This window comes from Meleagris gallopavo, chromosome 4, assembly GCF_905368555.1.
Source record: "Meleagris gallopavo chromosome 4, MGAL_WU_HG_1.1, whole genome shotgun sequence".
Classification (NCBI taxonomy): Eukaryota; Metazoa; Chordata; class Aves; order Galliformes; family Phasianidae; genus Meleagris; species Meleagris gallopavo.
Genome location: NC_139407.1, coordinates 49,440,430 through 49,461,416, shown reverse-complemented (window position 1 = coordinate 49,461,416; position 20,987 = coordinate 49,440,430). Strand labels below are relative to the sequence as shown.

General features: G+C 40.6%; 1 protein-coding gene across 2 annotated transcripts in view; it reads left to right on the top strand.

The window, feature by feature from the left end:
* The window catches only part of LOC104910794 (uncharacterized), a 60,133-nt gene that overhangs the window by 27,195 nt on the left and 11,951 nt on the right, over window positions 1-20,987 (top strand). The window contains exons 5-10 of one of the 2 annotated variants that reach the window (XM_085223322.1): window positions 1,811-1,911; window positions 3,120-3,216; window positions 4,248-4,495; window positions 5,726-5,868; window positions 18,308-18,373; window positions 19,155-19,228. In XM_085223322.1, coding sequence (XP_085079448.1) covers window positions 5,780-5,868; window positions 18,308-18,373; window positions 19,155-19,228 — 229 coding nt within the window. In that variant the 5' untranslated portion in view covers window positions 1,811-1,911; window positions 3,120-3,216; window positions 4,248-4,495; window positions 5,726-5,779. The remainder of the gene's footprint in view (window positions 1-1,810; window positions 1,912-3,119; window positions 3,217-4,247; window positions 4,496-5,725; window positions 5,869-18,307; window positions 18,374-19,154; window positions 19,229-20,987) is intronic. The other variant, XM_085223321.1, reaches the window with a different exon arrangement.

Below are 20,987 nucleotides of genomic sequence, written 5' to 3'. Positions count from 1 at the left end.
CAGCAGGGCTGCTCAGGGTACAAGTCTCATTTCAGCGCTTCCTTCTGGGATCAGCCCAGTTCTGTTATGCTCCCCACCTCCCACTGCTCTATCTGAGCACAGGAGAAGCAGCTCTGGATTGAGGCTTGGCTCACTGGTAATGGACAAAAGGCACATCCCAGCCTGGGTAAGTCCATCTGGAAAATAGCTAGAATATGACCAGAGATAAGTAAGTTAAATGACCAGAACACTATTAGAACATATGATCCTTAATTACTACTTCCAGAACACTTTGATGTCCTTAGGGAGGGAGCATATAAAGTTCAAAATGAGTACTTAATAAGTGAGATTTTCAAAAGCATTTAAATAGCAAAGGAGTTCCAGAGACCGCTAAGTTCCATGGGGAGCTTTGAAATTCCCCCTCAAGATAATAATTGTATGTCCCACTATTTGTTAAAAAGCCTTTCTTCTCCAGCGACAGCGTGTACTACTTTTACACATTCTGTAGTCATGTTTTTGTTCTCTGACTAACTGAAAGCATAGCCTCAGTGTATCTCTCTGTGTGTTGTGCAATAGCAGATTTGGAATTTGCATTTTTTAGATTACCAGACAATAAAAAAAAATAGAGATTGCATAGATATGCACCACCCTTCATTAAAGGCAGCGATATTCTCTCCCACCCAGCCCTGCCCAACCAACACAATATTGCACATATGCCTCCAGACAATGAGACTACCACACCTTTTGCCTCTAATTAAAATTATTAAGTCAAGAAGGAAAGAAATGCATTTTAGTCTGTGCTTGTTAACCAAATGTCTCGATAAAACTGAACATGTTCTGCTGCTGCCCACCATCTGTTCTTATAAATACTCATTAAAAATACTGAGTAGGAAAATAAATTTGTCATCACTGACTTTCAGGGATTTACACCAACTCTACCCTCAGCTTCGTCTCTAATGCAGACTAATAAACATCTATGGAACACAATACATTTTTTCCCATTAAAAATATTTTGCATTTCACAAATTTCAGTAGAAAAGATTCCAAACAAATATACGTGTGAAGCTGAGTACATAGAGGAATGAGGCCATCTTTAACAAGGATGGTAATTTAATGGGGCAATCTTGCTTTTCCTCTCTTGACGCATTCCTTACATACTCTCAATCTTTTCACTGCTGAAGAAGTCAGCTACTGCAGAAGTGCTACAACTCCCTGCCTTTCATGAAGAGGTAACTATTCAGGGGGCTCAGCCTTTGAGGCATCAAAAAAAATCTTATTAATGTTCCTTCACTGCTGGAAATTCAAATAACTTCCATTAATGAGTTAAAAAATAAATAAAAAATCAGACTTAAGCATAGCACTTGGTCCAATCATGATTCTTCATCTATTGCACCTGATAGAGTGAAGAAATCCCAGCTGATGCAATACAGTCATCGATACGTAGGGATTAACAAGAATATCAGTGCTGTTTCTCTTGCAGACTCCCTGTTGAACTTTAGGCCTAATCATCACTCCCAGGCTCTCCTCAGGCTATTTTAATTAACTTGCCATTAGTGACTTCTGCAGAAGCAGATAAAACATTATAGGTACAATATGGCCAGGTGCAATGTTAAAGCCAACAGTATTTGGAAAATGAGGGAAAAGGGGACTTTCCTGAGAACGATGCTCATCTCTAGAACTGTCATTCTTCAATGCCTGAAAGACAGGGTATCAACTCTACCAGGGTAAGTATCACGCTGTTTGCAGGAAAAAATATGAGCTGTTTCCAGAGTAATTGTTGTTAATTCTTATTTTTCCTGACAACTCTTCTCCCTTCTCACACCCCTCCCAGTCAAGATGCAGTTCCCAGGACTGAAGTGCCTTTACAAAAGAGATGAAGGAATGGTACCATATATCAACATTATCACATTCAGAAGGAGCTCATAGGTACAGGTACTAAATTCCCTGGGGCGCTACTTCAGATGGGACAGAGTCATGGGTTTTTTGACAATTTTTTGGTGAGATAGAAGCCGAGCCAGGGCTGTTGAAGTAAATGCTGCTCAGCTGATATCAAACCAGCTGTGGGCACCTTGATACTAATCCCATCAAAGACTGGCAGTGTTCAGGTGGTGCAAGGCTGAGGCTGGGTTGGGGCTGCTGTAGTGCTGTAAGGAGCAGTCACGCCTCCTCCTCAGGCCCAGTGTTCTGCAGCCTGCCAGAGGGGGAAGGAAGAACAAGGGGAGAGCTGAAACATATTCATACCAACTGGAAGGGAGCACAGTTGTTCTAAACTGCAGAGGCACAAGGCAGTCAGAAGGAACAGCAGCATGTCTTGAAATAATAACATGCATTATTATTACATATGTAATATGCAATAAATTGCTTCTAGCAGACAGCATGAACAAAGAGTGCCTTTTCCACCATTTGCAAATTCTCTCTAGAAACTGTTAGCAGTAGGCTTTCCCCTGCAATTCCTGGTACCATCCATTTCAGGTTAGACTGGAAGTATTGTGTAAGAGGCTGTTGACTCGTTAACAAGCCCAGCTCTTTCAGGCTTCTGACTCCCTCACATTCAAATCCACAAAATGTCTCAGTGTGTACTGATGCAGAGGTAACTGAGGATGTTATCTTATGAAAGATATTAGACTGGCTTCAAAATTCAGAAATGAAACTTTGCATCATTGCCAAGGCTGCCTATAGACCAGCAAAAGTGAGAACAAAGAGGAAAAAGTGAAGATGAAAGCAGGCACTAGATTACAGCTGAGATGTGTTTCTGGTTTTAGTCCAGCATTTGGTTGGTATTCTGTTTTTTTTCCCCCTCCCTCCCTTGTTTTCGTACATATTATAGTTAAAGTTTTAGGCTAGCCAAAACTTTCTGAAGGCAATGGGAAGGGCTTACACTGATTGCAAATATGCACTGAGTATATATGGTCTTTTGTACATAGAAAAACATGAGATGTTCCAAATCTAACTTAATATACTTCAGTAGCTTCACTCTATATCTTGTTACTGTAGTATATTGGAATCTCAGATTGTGTTTGGAGTAAATAGTTTCTGACTAAAAATCTCAACAAGTATACATACAAATTTGTTTCAAAATTCTGAAAAGAAACAAACCCCTGTCCTCTTCTAAAATCTCTGACGTTTTGGGGTTCTTGCAGATTTCCATCCCAAAACCACAAAGCAAGCAGCTGGAAGTGCAGGAAGAGAACATGGAAGGAGATTGACATCTGTTTTCCATTCACCTCCCTGAAGCAGGTAGCACTTTCTGATGTTAATTTCTAATTTAAAGATCAATTCATGGTTCGTTTATGTATCTATGCATATACAAACACAAAGATAGGTATAAATATGCAAATATTTGCAAGTACGTATGCATGAATACATATATATTCACACATTGGTATGGAAGAATGTACACAACATACGCAGCACAGTTTGGGCCAGAGAAGTGCTGTGGTACACAACTGCACAAGCTTCTAACAGAACTGCAAAATTTAGATAGACATGAGCAGATCAAGAACTGTTCTGATCCATTTTTCTTGGGACCAGAAATTGTCAGTTGGGCTCATGGGTATTTTAAATAAATAAATATTAAATAAATAAATTCTTTTATCCTATTTTAGAAAAAGAATAAATGTAATTATCAGATGGGACATTTTTCTGATTCAACTCTACCAAATGTTATGAAACTATTATTTACTCAACTTCCATCAGACAATAACAGGAGGAAAAGTAGTGCTAAAAGAGATTTTTTTTCTTCTAGTTGCTTTTGTTTTAAACTTTTCTCTCTTCCTGCCTTACTTCATTATTCTGTATCTTTTCAAAGTTCCATATCTTTGGAAGGATTACAATGGGATCAGGAGGAGTTTTAAGTAATGGCAGAGTAATTTCTGTTAATTCAGTTTTCCTTTTAGTCACTTAAATTTTTTTACAAGGAGACAAAATTATTGATTAGAAAAAGTTAAAGAAGAATGAAAGACAAATATGTGTATTTGCCTTGTTGCAAAAGGGAAGAAAAAGCTCAGCCTTCTGGCAATTTTTTCTTCCAGTTACTGAAAAAGATATTTAAAGAGGAAAATTAAAAAAAAATAAAAATCACAAGTTGAAGTTATATATCCCAAATGGTTCCTTTTAGAATTCTTTATTTACAGGCTTTCATCATTTCTACCTTTGAATGCAGAGATTTATTTTTTAATTTTATCTTGTAAATGAGCATAATTAAATGCAAATGACTAATCAGTGACAAGAGTTCAGCTTGGAACAACTTTGGTGCTTTCTCCTCCCAGCTTTCTGTGCTGACTTTCTCTGGGCAGTTCTTCTTCCAACTCCAGGTCTAGCTCAGCAGCATACCAAGCTCTTTCACCGTTGGAGTCTGGAGGAAACAAGGATCAATTTCAATTTCCTTTAATGCACCTGCCTCTAATTCATGGCAGCTCAGCAGCTGTTCCTGAGCAGCTGTGGTACCTCTGCTGTGGAGGCAGGAACCTTGGAGAGAAGGGCAGGGCTCATTCCTGGCTGAAGTCAAAGGCACAAGGTGAGCATGTGAGCAGTGCCTTGCACTGCATTAAGGAAGTTTGAGGAGAATGCACTCAATGAAAAGCAAATAGAGCTTGGCAGTATAAATACTTTGGGAGAATGTGAGAAGAAAAGAAGAGAGAAGGTGACACCAAGCCATTAAGTGAGGTCAGATCGTTGTTCAGGTCTCAAATAGAATGTTTAGGAGGAGGTCTTATGTTTAAGGTCTCAACTGTGAAAGTTCTTGTCCTATAGCAAGGTATGAAGCAAAGCCATGGTCTCCTTGCTTTGAGACTTTAAAAATGAAGTGAAAGAAGGAAGACTCAGCTGGTCATCTAGATTTAAAGAATTAAGCACTTTATTTACATGTAGGCCCAAAAAAATTAAATGCAGAAGAAAAGATTGTTCATTGGAGATACAGCTGATTTTTTTTTTTTCTCTAATCTGATGTATCATCAATAGCTTAGATGCTACCCTTAGAAGGAATGCAGTCTTACAGCACTTACCTTTGAACATCTAGTGTCTTTTTAAAGAGCTTCCGTTTTCTTCAACCAATATTTGAATTGTATTCAGCAGTTGATGTATTTAATGATAAAATGACTGTGTGTTGGTATGGAAAGCAACAAGGGTGTCATTCTGATTTAGAAAAGAGGAGCAGAAGAATCAAATCAAATACCACTTTACTCTTCATCTCTTTGAAGCAAAGAGGGAACAGCTTTGCTCAACATGCCAAAAAATAAAAAGAGAAAGAGAACTACATTTTCTGTCTGATATTTTATTGCTATCTTCTGGAGATAGCCTTCCTCAGAGCTCCTCCAAGCAAGCCAGCAATTCATCTTATTCTTCCAAGTATCAGAAACTAGCAAGTCTCTTGGGGATCTTAAGGATGTTTGTCAATGGGCTTCTGGTTCACCAGCATGACTTTAAGCAGTCTGTGAAGTGAGAGAGATGAGAACAAAACAGAACACTAAGCCTTGTTATTAGGATTATTAATACACTCTGGATTGTAAATAATAAACTTGCTATTGGAACTAGTTGACAGTCAGATTCCCATCCATGCTTAGCACTGGTAAATTAGTGAATATTATCAAGAGCAGAAAAGCAAAATCTGGATTTGTCAGTGCTGAAGCTACTTGCTAAAATGACAGACAAGAGAAAGCAAAAAATGTTTTAAGAGTCAGGCACTGGCAATTTTCTGCCTCTCTAGGGAAACGATGCTGGAATGATAGCCTCTCTCCTCTTCCACCAGGTGCTGGCTGACACTGAGATACCAAACTAGAGGCTGGTACACCCACCAGATCCGATGTCTCTAGGAGATTGTGCAGGTCCAAGCAGCAGCACAAAGCACCATGAAGTCAAATGTAACATTAAAAATGCATTCAGCATAGTCAGGTAAGAGGATTTGTAATTGTGTGTTTTATTGATGTTGGGTTGGGTTTCTTTGAGGAGTTCTGGCTCAAGAAGAAAAATGTAGTACTGGAGATTGCGTTTTTAAGTGCTGAATCATCTCAGACAGAGTCTGAAGAACAGATTGCTGCCAAGTGCTTGCATATATTGTCAGCTGGACCGGCTATAGGCAGGCTTGCTTCATGAAGACTACAGTGTCTTGCTTTTGCCACCAGTTTGCTAGTTATTCTCAGCTGTGCTAATATAAGGGGATTTGGGCCTGATCATTTCTACATTCCAGATAATCTTTGTGAATTTCACTGTGATTTTTTTCATCACATACATCTAATTTTTCAAAGTATCAGAAAGTGGCAATAGAGAACATTTGGGAGTGAGCCTTGGCAGACTCAGCTGGCAGAGAACTGGCATTTAACCTTGAAGAAAGCATAGGAGAGGATCTGGTTGAACACTCTGTAGGAAGTGAGGTCCTGCTGAGATGCAGGACAGCAGCAGAGTTGAGAGACATGCTGGCTTCTATTTGGGGCTCCACAATGTGTGCCTGGTAGCAGGAGGAAGGCCGCTATCTTGCTAGGCTCACACTCTCGAGATCTTCCTCTCATGAGCAGCTCCAGTGTCTATAAGGGAAACATTTGCTTTAGCCCACCATTTTCCTCCTCAGATTTTCTTCTGGCTTCCAGCTTCTTTTAAGGGATGAAGTGTAGGAGATAACGTGGAGAAGGCAGTGCAACTATCCTAGTCACAGGAATGGATAACAATGAATTATTTTAAATGGCAAAAGGCAGTGAGTTTAATGAAAATTGATTTTTAGCTCAAATGCACCAGTGTATAAATGTGTGAGCTTGACAGATCCAGCATGGCCAAACCCAGCCCTAGGTGCTACAGTCAATCCTTGAGAGACCTTAGCTGCTTCTGTGTGCAGTACCACTTCTGTGTCTGCAAAGAGTAGACATTGGTTTGCTGGGTCTCATTAGCTCAGACTCAGTAAAGAACTTTCTGGACCTGCTCCAGCCCCACACAAACCACCTCCTGAGACCATGGTCCATTTATTGAAGAAGCTGGTGACTCATTTAGAGACAGTGAAGATGACTGGTCCCATTTACACCACGTTTGCTGAGGAATCTCTGCATAAATCATAGAAGGACAGCATCCAGCACATCTGTCGCATCTTTTCTCAGTAGGAAAAAGTCCTTTTCCACAATGCAGTCTGTGCATTCCCTCTGTAATCTTTATAGAGGGAACCACTCACACAGCTGGTGTACAGCTGCTACCTATAAAAAACACATATCTCAATGCAAACAAAACAGTAAATTGTTTAGCTGTACAAAGTGACAACGTAATAAACAGCTTCTCCATTCCTGTGTTTTCATTCCTGAGTATCTGCTTATATTTGGAAACGTTTATGGTGTTCAGGATGATTTATAACTGTTTGAAATACCTGCTTTAAGGTTTATGTTTTTCTCAAGGAAAAAGCAGCAGCTTGTTATTCTCTGTATGACTCTTCGCTTGGTGATGTTGCAGGTTTAAACAGGATTTAGGAAAACTGCATGGGAACACTGAATGTGTAGATGGAAATGATGCAGTGGGATATTATTTAATTAGCCTACAAGAGAGCCAAATTCCACCAAGACTTACAGGGCTCTCTCCCCATTTCTGAGTAGATACAAGGACAAACATTTTCATACTGAGGGTGGTCAAGCACTGGAACTGGAAAAGACGTGATGTCTCCATTTCTGTAGTTAGCCAAGATTTATGCTGATGTATCTGTGGACAACCTGCTGTATGTAGCCCTACTTTGAGCAAGAGGTTGGAATGAATTCATCCACAACTTTCTCCTGATCTACATTAGCAAATGTTTCTATGAAACCCAGTCCCTCTCTGTAGCCTGGGGTGCTCACCAAGGTACGCTGCTAGGGATACTCATTTATTTTGAATCCATCTCCAATAAATTTATCCTGAAGAAAAGTCCTGCAACCATTTCCTAGGAAAAGAAAAATCAAGAACTGCAGTTTCTTTTAAATCTTATGGTTATGATTATGCCCCTATCCAAGTCCTATGTGTCCCCGCTGACTAAAGCTCTTGCCCGAGAAATAGCTATCCTTAGTGCCGTCCTTAACCTGAGAGGTTAAAACACATGTATTCTTCTCATAAAGGGAATTTTTACATCTGTCTTCTGCAGACTGTCTTGCAAGGAGTCAGAGGCAGAAATGGCCATGGAGTACCTGCACTTTCCCCCTTTTCTAGCACTACTGCAGCCACTGGGCTGCTGTCGCTCTGTCCCTGCTTGCTCTCCTTCTGGCCCTTTGAGCAATGTATAATTTATTCCACCAGGGCTCATCTTCAACAAGCTCTGAGTTTCTTCCCCTCCCACAGCTGTCCTGCTCATTAGGCTGCTTGCTTGGGAAACATCAGCTTGAGCTTCTCCAGGGTGAGGAAGACCTAATATTAAGGTTTCACTGGGCAGGAACCCTAACCACCTCACCATTAACACAAAAAAACCAACGTGGTAGCGCCATCCCCATTACCTCCTCCATCATAACCAAGACATAATTTCAAAGAGCTTGGCCTCTGTGGAACATTGAGGGCAGCTGAACATGATCCGTGGGTGTTAGGTGTACTCTGGGAACGGCAGTGGGCTGGGCTGCAAGGGAGCAGGGCCTGGAGCTGCTAACTTCCACATAATAAATACTCAGACATCTAATACAAGCTGCAGTGTATGCCTGTAAACTCAGGAACCTGCATTAAATTTTCTGAGTATTTATGATGGGCAGCATTTCTCTGCATGTGTCTTCTTCTGGCTACCATAGAACACATGGGCACAGGTGTATAATGTGTTTTGTAACTGCCCATGACCACTGGCAGGTCAGTGAGCTTCCCTGGGGACTTGACAAGGGCTCTGAGCTGCTGCTTCCCTTGTTTGCAAGCAGGTATGAGCAGAGAGCATTCCTCACTCCTCCAGTGTCAGTGCTTAGTCTTGAAAAGTGCCCCTGAGAGTGAAGTGCTCACAAACCTTCCTGTAACACAGCCCTTGTCACAGGCATAACTCAGGAATTACATGCGTGCAAATTTGGTCTCAGTCTTTATTCTGTTGTAAAGCATTTTTCTGCTTCAAAACAATTCCATCCAGGTGTCCTGAATAACAGCACACAGAGCAGGAGACTGGGCATGCAACCCGAAAACACATATTTTGGTTAAGGTGCTTAGCAAAATCCTGATTATTGGAAGTATATATACTGAATTCATCATATGATACAATGAAGTCTCTGCCGTGCCTACCCCTTACTCCTAACTTACGTCAAAATACACTAATATTCTCCCTTTAATCCTCATACATTTTCCATTAAAGCCAACGGAAGCTTTTTCATTGATTTAACTCTATAAAATGCCTTCTGAAATACCCACACGTGGCTATTATAGCTACTTTATAGCTAACTACAATATATGGTTATATATTCATTTTATGTAGTATTACAGTAATAACCAGATACTTATATAGTGTAGTTAACTATAATATAGATAAATAGCAGTTATAGCTCATTTTAGCAGGAAAAAGAATATTAACTTTTTACTGGAATGATTTAGCATTTGCTGGTGAGTTCCCTGGAATGATTTAAGAGCGCTGCCTGTCTGCTGTGTTCAGAAATCGAGTGCAGGCTGAGAAACTGACTGAATAGCACAGAAGTTAAAGCATAGGTCTAAATTGGTTTGCAAATCTTTTGGCCAGTCTTGAACAGGAAGCAAAAGAGTCAAATGCATTTGGCTAATCCCATAGCTGATTCGATGCTAAGGCACATTTCTGCATGCTGTACGGAGAGATCTCTGGAGCACATCCATTTTGTCCGCTGCACCAGAACAGAATCCATCCATGTGTGGCAGATGTTGGTCTAATCTATTCTTACAGACCTCCAATGCAGGAGATTTGCAACATAGCCTGCCTGGTGCTTATCCCCTGAATAGGGTCGGTTGTTTTCATATATAATGTAAATCTTCTTTTTTGAAAATTAGACTCTACCCTTCCCAGTGGACTTGTTGAACACTTAATTACTGAATTATCTCTTTAAAACAACCTTTAAGTAGTACCAACATTTTTCCATTTCACAACACAGGATGCTGATTTACACTAGCTGAGCAGCTGGTCTACAGTTTTAAGCGACCCGTTCTATAGGCCCCGGATGCATTAGGGTACTGGTGGTGGAAATCAAGATTTATGCTTCTATGTTCCAGTGTTTCATGATTCTAATGCATTTATATTTGATAGCAACAATAAGTAAGTGTGAGTTTACAGCTGTGATGGTGAACTGTAGAAACCAACTCTCTGAGGATGGTAGGCAGCAAGATGGGTATTGCACTTGCAGAAAAAGCTGTTTCTTACAGATGCCTGATGCATTACTTTTATGTAAGCGGTCCATTTGTAGAAAATTCTTACAACCATGACTAGTTTGGCATGAAAAGTGACTACTCTAGCCTATAAGGCATTGAAAACAAAAGAATTTCCACTCATAACAGCTTGGAAATCAGTGTTCCTGGGAATCCTGTTCACAGGGATTCACAGCAGCAACTGATTTATTCTTAATGACTTGGAGATTTATCTTGAACTCATTACCTGAAATAACTCAGAACCAGATGGCCTAGATATGCAGCTGAAAGTTGTGTGACCAAGATTAGGCTCTGCCACACCTCATGGCTACTGCATGAGATGTAATGATAATATCTCTGGATGTTGTAGGGAAGGGAAAGATGGGAGAAACTATGAGAGTGAAAATACAAATCAGCAAAAAATAGCATCAGTGTAAGATCCTTCTGATATACTCAAAACACAGTAACAAACTGGGCTGCTCTCTTCTGGACTGGTACAGCTTGTTCTGAAGGTCAGTGAATGCAAGGCACAGAATAGGCTGAAAAAGAAAAAGAAGCTCCAGATGAAAGGAGAATGTGTCTCAGGGATAGGACCATGTAAACAAGAGAATGGAACCCAGAATGGAATAAAATGAAACCCTGGAGAATCATAGAAACATAAAATAGTTTATATTGGAGGGGACCCTAAAGGTCATCTAGTTCCAAGCCCCCTGCCATAGGCAGTGTTGCCAGCCACCAGATCAGGCTTTCCAGGGCCCCATCCAACCTGGTCTTCAATGCCTCCAGAAATGGGGTATCCATAACTTCACTGGGCAACCCGTTCCAATGCCTCACCACCATGTGAGTGAAGAATTTCTTCCTAACATCCAACGTAAACCTCCCTTCTTTCAGTTTAAATCCATTCCTCCTTGTTCTATCACTATCTACTGGCATAATAAGTTGATCCCAGTCCTGCCTGTTACCTCCTTTCAAGTACTGGAAGACTGCATTGAGGTCTTCCCAGAGCCTTTTGTTCTCCAATCTAAACAACCCCAATTCCCTCAACCTTTCTTCGTAAGAGAGGTGCTCCAGTCCATCTTCACGTCCCTCCCGTGGACTTCATCCAACATTTACACATCCTTCCTGAACTGGGAGCCCCAGGACTGGATGCAGTACTCCAGATGGGACCTCATTCGGGCAGTGCAGAGCAGGACAGTCACCTTCTCTCCCTGCTGGCTGCCCCTCTTTTGAAGCAGCCCAGGATACTGTTGGCAATAATAAATAAATGTAATGCTGATTACCAGAGATACCACCTCATTAGCTGTACTGAGCTCCTGATGCTTATACCATTCAAAGCTTTCAGGATTCACAATTGAAGAATCTCTCTGTCTGAGTCCATCAGACCATTTGTGACCCTGCCTCATGCCATCCTGGTTTATGAGGGAGCGGTTTTATGAACTTTAACTGGGAGTTTGCCACTATTTCCAATGTCAAAGACAGCATGAAGCTCATTGAAAAAGAAGCCAACAGAGAAACAGTGTAAGGAAGCCTTAGCTTCTGGTCTGGTGGTAACCTAGGAGAGTTAAACGGAAGGAGGTTTCTCTTGGGCTGCTTAGGCAGATCACTTACCCTAGGAATCAGTGGGTGAGCAGAACAAACAGTATAGTAGGTGTGCTTGCTAAGCATTATAGGAAAAACAATGTTTTGCTTAGGCATAGACATAAATTAACATATAGAAGAAAGATCTGAATGTAGACAACAGTTACTTGATTTTTCTCTGAATCAGATCTACCAGGAGAGGACAGGAAATTGTCCCCAAGATCAGAGTTCTGCCCTGTTTTATGGACAGTCAGTGCTTCTTCGTGTGATAACAGTATTTCTCAGACAACAAACAGGGTTATAATGAGTACTCAGGCTGCCAGTGTCATACAGAAACTCAAAGACAAGTGCTGAAGAAGTAAATAAAGAACAAAGAAAGCTTTGACACACTCCATGGCCTAGGAGTAATGGAAGAACAAAATAACAAAGCAAAGGATAAAGGCGAAGAGGAAGGGAAATGTATTTGATGACTATCAGGCTGATAACCACAGATTTTGTTAAAAGGGTTGAGCCAGAGTTGAAGCACACATCAGGAAGAAGGCAAAGCAGAGGGATTAGTTAATGAGATGTAGTCTCAGGATGGAAATACATGCCACTGAGAGTGAGTGGGAGAAGAGGAGAGCCGGAAGGCAAGGCAAGGAGGTGCAAGGTGATGGCAGGTGTGATGTACATCACAACAATAAGCAGTAGGAAGAACAGACAGAGAGAGGATATGAAGTGAATTCATAAAAGCAGGGGCAACATGACAACTAAAGGGAAAGGAACCATTAGTTTTTGTTCAGCTTGCCTCCTATATAGAGGCTATTACAGGATTTTACCTTCTGTGTTTTTCATGTATTTGTTTGCTCAATTTCTGAAGTGTCTTCACAGACGGCAGCTTTAGTTAAACTTACCTAACATTGCCCTCTGTGCTGCCAATACTGAGGGCCCTCAGTAAATGGACTGGCAAAGATTTCTGATGGCTGTGTGTATCTGGGTGAGGTCGTGAAGAAGTGCTGTTGGAGAAAAGAAAGCACAGATGGTGTGGGAACTGCTGAAAAGCAATCACATTTTAGTGGTTTAACGATGCTACTTCTCCTGGTACTAAATGCCTTCTGATATGTCAGATTTACAAAGGACTACAAACAAAAGGCTGTAGCCAAAAGGTTGTTTCCTGAACTGGTGCAGAAAAGAAGAATTGTAAAATGCTAATTCACAGCCTTTGCCATTATAATTGTGTAAATCACATTCCCAATCTCATCAGATCCCCTCTCTCCCTGTCCCAGGCCTCTGGCTTCCACATCTCCTGCAGTGGGGCCCTGTGACTCTCTCAAGGTCAGGTTTCCTGTGGTCAGCCAGGATTAACTCATGATCCTGAGTCATCTCCATTTCTTCTGACTCCAGGAGCAGAGCAGTATCCATCACCAGGCAGCCTTCAAAGAGCAGAGCCTGATTTGCTTAGAACAAAGACAGGATAGATAAAATGGACCCACAACAGAAGAGGTACCTATTTGAGTCAGCCTGCATGCCTCCCACCAAGGCTGTGCTGGGTCTCGTCCAGGCTCCCTCAGCACAGCCTCTCCCTGCACCATCCTCTGCTCAGTGGCAGCTCCTGACAATTGCCTGTTCCCTCCTAGGAACAGAATTTTTGAGTGTCTAACCTGGCAAAATAGAGCCTGAAGCTTTTCACCCGAGCAGAAAATAGGATGCTCAAAGGAATCAGCTTTTCAGTGCCTGCCCGGATACTCTTTGTCTGGAAAGTCACCGTACAGACTGACATGCTTTGTTCTTCCCACAGTCCTACTTAATTATAGCAGTGCTGGCTTTCCAGGAAGCGTTCTCTTACACTTCCAGAAGTCAAGCAGATTAGCTTAATTTCCATGGGTACATACATTTATATTGCTGAGAACATGCTGAAGACCAACCTAGCACTGAGCTGATCTGGCAAATCCACACAGCATAGCAAAGTACCATGTAGATATGCCAAGTGGGACTTGAGAAGCAGAATAATCCTGTTCAGCTGGCACAGCACTCAGGGCTATACTGCTTCTGTTTCAGCGCTGGCTTGCAAAGAGTCTCTGTACCACGTGTCTGTTTCCCAGTTCTTTAGGCTGTGGGAGTAAACTGAGCAGCACCAGCCTAGATGTCTTTGTGCACACCCTACGTTGCAGATCAGATTCTTAGATTATTACATAGCTACTCCACTATACCACAACCTCTGTCTTTTAATCAGTGAGAAAATGTCCTTTAGAACCATCCATTTTACTTCCATCTTGTTACACTTCTGCTGTGAGGCACAACCTCTACTTTGGTGCATTAATTTATTTAAGCCTGTCCTCGACAGAGTCATATAAGACCTTAGATGCCTCCAATTATCCTGATCTCTTTCTTCCCTTCAATGTATCACAAAGCCTTTTTGAGAAATAGCTATACAACAGTTATTTTACTGATATAGAATTAAGATTTGGTGCTAGATATGGTATGATAGACAGTTTTGGCAGCATCCTATATTAGTTACTCTAAATTCAAGAAAACATTCCTTCTAGCAGGTCCTAGCAGAGCAAAGAACAGCCATCATGAGAAAATTAGCCATCTTGCAAAGTTTTTGTAGCACTGACTATGTTCTTGAAAAGCAGCCAGCACTCCATCCCATCTACCTGTGAATGTTCTGCAGTTATTATACTCTTAATAACTCAAGACTGATGGATGAATGTAAGGTTGGGCAGCTTTGTTTGATAGCCTAAGGGAAGGAGAGGGAGGGAGGTAGGGGGGGAACAAGTATCAGCAAATAGATTGTGCATCAGACAAATAAAGAGGGTTACACAATACACTATATTTTAAAATAAGCCTTCTCAAATGCTGTCATTACCGGTTGATGATGCTTAGAAGAATTCACCAGTTAGTGCTGCTATAATCCTACAAATAAATTAATTTGAAGAGAGACAAATGGGTCCAAATCATTGACTCTGCTGGTGCTTAAAGGAGTGTCAAAAATGCAGAACAGTATTTTCAATATTTCGTTTTCTAAAGTGAGGTGCTCCCTTCTAAAAAGAGATATTCTCCTCATTCCTGTCTCCCTTATTAGCTTGAACAACAGCTCCAGAGAATGGGAGATTGCAAACATAAGGTGACACTTCAGAGTTTTTCACATTGTGAAGTCACTTTGCTAAAATTCATACAAACCTTTTCTTAATTGTTTAATTAAATGATTTCAGCCCCATTAGAGGTACAGAGCAAAAAATTTAATCTTCGAAAATTTCACAAGTGAGAAATGTTAGATTTAAATTTGGTAGAAATAGGTATTGCCCCTCCACTTGGTGAACTCTGTCAAAATTGTTGATGTTTATTTGAAATCAGGTATGAATTATTCTAGTAAATATCAATTAATTACCTTCTGCTTGTTGAAAATGACATAGAAGTGCTTTCTTTTTCACTTCTGGTCACCTCTAATCCATCCCTGCTTCCATTCCTTCTACTTGCAGAATCAACATCAGCCCCATTCTATTATCACCAGTTAACAAGACGTACAAGTAATGAAAACTTCTCTACTTTTTTTTTTTTTTTTTTTAACCTGAAGCATACATTTTGCAACAGAGACTTGTGGAAGAATTATTGGAATCATAATGATTTCAGATTTACATGCATGTAATCCAACAAATGTTAAGGACAAAGTATATGGTCATGCAAAATGTAGCTCATAGATCGTTGGATTCATCAAGCAACCCTCCAGTGAGAAAGTGAGCACCTACAAGTCCTTTTGATGTTTGGGCTGGGCTCAGTGTTTCACATAATTAATAGACTTTTTCAAAACCGGAGAACAGAGTATTCACGCATTGATGGAGGACAGGCATACACAACGGCTACTCAAACATACACTTATTAAAATCAACATTTAATTGCCTACTGACCTGAGTTGTGATCAGCGGGCTTTGAATGTATGAGAACATCCATCTAAAGCATAATGGAGGAAAGCATTTCTTTGCAGAGTCTGAGGCTACTGTTTGGCTAGCCATACAGGGCCACTATTGGCTAGGTCAGCCTGCACAGCTCTTCAAATCCAATTCAGACTCTTCGTGTTGCAGCCACAGTAAAGGCCACTGAGACCTGCAGAATGAAGTCTGTGATCAGTCTTGGTGCTCACAGCCACAGTCCTCTGAGATACAGCAATCTCTGTGGTAATTAAATATTCACGTGGGAAGGAGATAGAACTTTTTTTAGAGCTCTGAATCTGCAGAATTAACTTTGTGAGGAGCTAAAGGCCACCAAAAAACACAGAACTTTCTGCTCCCACTATTTCACAGAATCACAAAATCATTGAGGTTGGAAAAGACTAGTCAGATCATCTAGTCCACTTGTCAATCCATCACTACCATGCTCACTAACCGTGTCCCTCGGTGCCACATCTACACATTTCTTGAACATCTCCAGGGACACTGACTCCACCACCTCCCTCCATGGCCTGTTCTAACACATTAGCACTCTTTCCAAGAAGAAATTGTTCCTAGTAACCAACCTGGTATTATTTTACTTATCCTACTGCAGTTTTTCTCACTTGGAAAGTCCAAGAAGGGTTGTTGCAGAGAAAGCATTGAAGCAGTATTTAGGACTGATCATTAATGGTGGTGATGGGTTGATGGTTGGACAAGATAATCCTAGTGGTCTATTCCAATTTTTATGATTCTATGATTCTTTGACTGTGTAGGGAAGCCTACACAGAGCCGAATGCAGGGCCCTTACGAACTATTTGAAGGTGCATGTGCAAACTGCAAATCAACAATCTATGTCACAGTGCAGCAGTCACACCAGCGTGAGAACTGGTTTTACTCATATTTTTTCCATCTAAGCAGTTTGGGAGTAGAGAGCAAGACTTGCATTTACTTTATGGGGTGTGGATGCAGAAAGGTTTAGACAAAATGTTGTCAGAGTACTTACATAAGTGTCCTAATATGAATCCAACTGCCTTCTGCTAAGTACCTAACTAAGGCCTCTGAGAAGCTTCGTTTAGAAGGCAGAGGTTCCTCAGTCCTACACCATGTTTCTTTCATCCCTCATTACAATAATACTGAATATTATAGCACCAGCTAATCTAGTAATTACAGTTTTCCTTTTCAAATCTATTGGAGTTCACTGAAGCAGTTGGCATTAAATCAATCCTGAGATTTCTCAAAAGCAAACCAACTTGCTCAAAAGCAAACAACCTTATGTGCAAATGCATTTACTCATATAAACAGTTCAAAACTAATTTCTGAAAAACATCATGTGAATTATGTTGTGTCAAACTTGAAAGAAGTTTGACTTTCTCATCACTATATGCAGAGAATCCTGCTTGGGCAATAATACTATCATCGCTTTCTTTCTAAGGAGGCCTGTTTGACTTGACAAAACATGTGTTGTCAAATACATGACAGAGACAGATGATTCAGGAGATAGCAAGCAGTCACACAGTCTGCAATTCAGATAACTACCAAATACCCATGAAACTTTCATTTTTATGCTATAATTCTTGTGAATTTGTTTTCTCAATGCATTCATCATTATAGAAGTAGTTCATCAGTTACTACAATGCCAAGGTGAAGGATATGAGGAAGAGTGTGCAGATAGGAAATGTCCTGCCATTTGTACACTAAGCCCGAGCTCTCCTGCTTGTCACACTGTAGGCTTGGTGCAAATTGAGATTTAAAAGAAATAGAAAGGATTAGGAAAAGGCATTGGAATTTTGTAATTGCAGGTTTCCTGCAGCCAGATTATTCACATTAAAAATAATCATTTTGGTGTGGAATTACTTCCTAGAAGCTAAGTAGAACTCAAACTGTAAGAAAAGCAAGCTGGAAAAGCCAGGAAAAGTATAGCATTTCTGAGAGCATATCTGCAGATTTCTGCATGAGCTGCATAGTCAGGTTGGTCACAGAGGAGCTGCTTGGACCTACAGAGCAGATGTCACACCATGACTGTTTGGTAACATCATTGCTGAGCCTTTCTGAACAATTTCACTTAGAATCATAGAATCATTAGGGTTGGAAAAGACCACTAAGATTATCTAGTCTGACCCATCCCCACCATGCCCATTGACCATGACCCTCAGTGCCACATTCACACGTTTCTTGAACACCTCTAGGGATGATGACTCCACCACCTCCCCGGGCAGCCTGTTCCTATGCCTCACCACTCTTTCTGAGAAAAAAATGTTTCCTAATACCTAACCTGAACCACCCCCTAGCACAACTTAAAGCCATTACATCTCGTCCTTGTGTCAACATTGACTATGAGCACTTGAACATACATGTATTCCTAAACAGATCCAAATGACCAGATTGTCTTCTATGTGTGAGAGCATTTGTAGGTAGATGTATGTGTATAGATACTTATGTGTGTTTCCTTGCTTCCCTCTTTATCCCTCTTATACACATTTAAAAAAATCTCCAGTACTATAGACATAAAACAAAATAACAAAATTGTGAGGATAACCTGACACTTGTAAACTCTTGATGTTTTTTTGTTTTTTTTTGATTTACAGTGTATCTTTCTACCTAGATTCCCTTGAAAATCATAGCTCATCTGGGACAAGTATGACTCCATGTATGTGAGTATATAGTGAACACTGCTGAACTTGTTGGAGATCTTTAACGTTATCAAAATACAACTAATAATAATTAATATTTAATTGTCATATAGCCTTTCCAGTGAAGAACTAAAATCAAAATTATAACCCTTCTGGGAGTATGCCAAAGCTGAAGGAAAAGCCAGAAATACACTATTCTGTAATCAGGTCAACTTACCTCATTGCACTTGCTGTAAAAATATGAATTACATTATGTTCCTTTGGCATTTCTGTGGTTGCCAATTTTTTTTACACTCAAACATTGTAAAGAACCTTGCAAACAACTTGGATGAATTCATAGCTTGCAGTAAGAATGGCTGTATCCACAGAGCAAGCCTGTGCCATAGCAAACTCCTCTGCATTGGTCCTAGCTGCATCCCAGCAGTACCACAAGGCAAAGTCTGGGGGTCACCGACTCCTGCCTGTGGGAAACCCACAAAGCAAATGTAAAGGGAAATACTGCAGAGCACAGCCCGTCAGCAGTGGGTGACATGCAGTTGCAAGCACTTAGTCCCTCAGGAGCAGGATTAACCAAATCAGTGTTTTTTGGGACAATGACGGGCTTCAGGTTTAGTAGGGAAAGTGTCGGTGACAGGTATAATGGAATCATAGTTTAAATATAGGAGAACTACATGCTTTTTTTTTCCTTTCCTTTTTTCTTTTCTTTTTTTTCTACATCAGTATGTAAATGGGAAGTCTAGACTGCTCTTATAGTTTAATTTTTTTAAATGGATGGAGATCCCAAAACTTTTTATTTTTTCAGCTGCTGCACATACACCTTTGCACATACAACTTTGGATCCCTGGTACCTTTTGAAATTCAGGTCATATATACTTGGTAGGTATGTTTGGGCCTAATTTTCAGTTATCTTTTAAAAAGTGAATCTTAGTAACAGTCTTCAAAAGTAGAAAAATAGTGAGAAGTTTCTACTGTCATGCATGTTCTCACTTTACAGCCAATCTGAAATCAGTAAGTTCAAATAAATCAGCGTTCAAGGATGTTGCTGTCTTCTTTGGGCTTAGGGAGTTATGCCCAGGCTTGTGGGTGTGTCTAAGTGCCTAATGACCAATGTATTCCTTAGATATTTAAATATTATCACTTAAAGGACCTGCATCCATCCCTGGGCAGAAACAGACACAGTAAAAAAAAAGCCAACTCGGATTTTTATACCTATCAAGGTAGACAAAAACTTCTACTTGGGATCCTTCTCAGCACTGCTGCAAGGTACAGAGTAGGGTGGATAGGACGTAAGGGTACCCAACATCAGCTGGGATTGACTCCCACAGCCAAACATGGCCACAGCTCTCAGGCTGCTCAGGACATGCACAGAACAAAACCTGCAGCAGCATGTGCCCAGGAGAGCTCTGCTGTTTCCAAACATGCTGCAACAGCTGCAGATGCCACCCAGACATAGCATAGTGCCCATCTTGCTCCCTTACCGCATGGTACAGACCCTGCTGCTTCTTGAAACTGCCCACATGCTTGTACAAACCTGTACTTTGCAAATGCTCACACATAGCATATGCGTGAATTATTCCCAGGTATCTGTAAAATTTAGTTTTGAAAACTGTAAAATAATGGCCTGACAACAAGCTGGTCATATTTTCCATGGTTCATTTACCTCAAACAGACTGAAGGATCAGCAAATGTTTTGTATTAACTTGAGCCATCCTTGATTAAGAAATCAGGTCTTCCTGAAACTTTATCTGGGAGCAGTAAGGTCTCCACACAGCATTTCTGCTACTTTCCTGAGCTATGGAAGGACCGACACCAGCAAAGATGAACAACACTTGAGTATTGCCGCCTATGATACAATCAACAGAGCCCCACAGCGCTGATGTTTGGATCATTTGGTGCCCAGTTATGCCCTCCCCGAGTTCACAAGAGTTTGTGATGGGGCATGTTCAGGCTTCCAGTGTATGAGAAATAATGCTAATGATATTATATGTTTTGCCTGCATTTCGGTCTGGTGCTTAGAAAATAAACATCTTGGCTTTGCCTCAGTGTTTATCTTCAATAAATACCTCAGCTTTGCCTCAACAATTATCTCTTCACAGCAGACGATTATCCAGCAGCAACATATAATTCCATTAACATTACCATTTAAAATATATCCTCTCTGTACCACAGAAAGGAGCTGTCTGTGGGAAATGTCAGGGGCCCATGTATTTTTGGAATTAAAATTAAATCATTTGGGCTATTTTTTAATCCTCCTAGTTTTTGTTTTCCTATTTCTTGTTTTGCAAAATACTTGTTCTCTGTAGCTTATGAGAAGATTGCAAGTGGAGAAACTTGGAAGGTGCCCAGGGAAAGCAAATTTCAGGGCAATTGCATGCCAAGGACTCCTGCAGGGGATAACTGATAAAGGTCCAACATGTCATCTGAACCTGCTTAGAACTGACAATAGAACTTAAGGAGCAGGTTTTTTTATTGGGCTTTTTTGTAACTCTGAAGGAAGAGCTATGAGAACCTCCTAGTGATAGCTGTTAAACATTAACATCATGTTGACATTTAAATCAGATTGCACATAAGCCAGCAAGACACCTAGAAGGAAACAAGCTGTTTAAAGAAAAAAAACCTCTCAGTAATTTAGGAG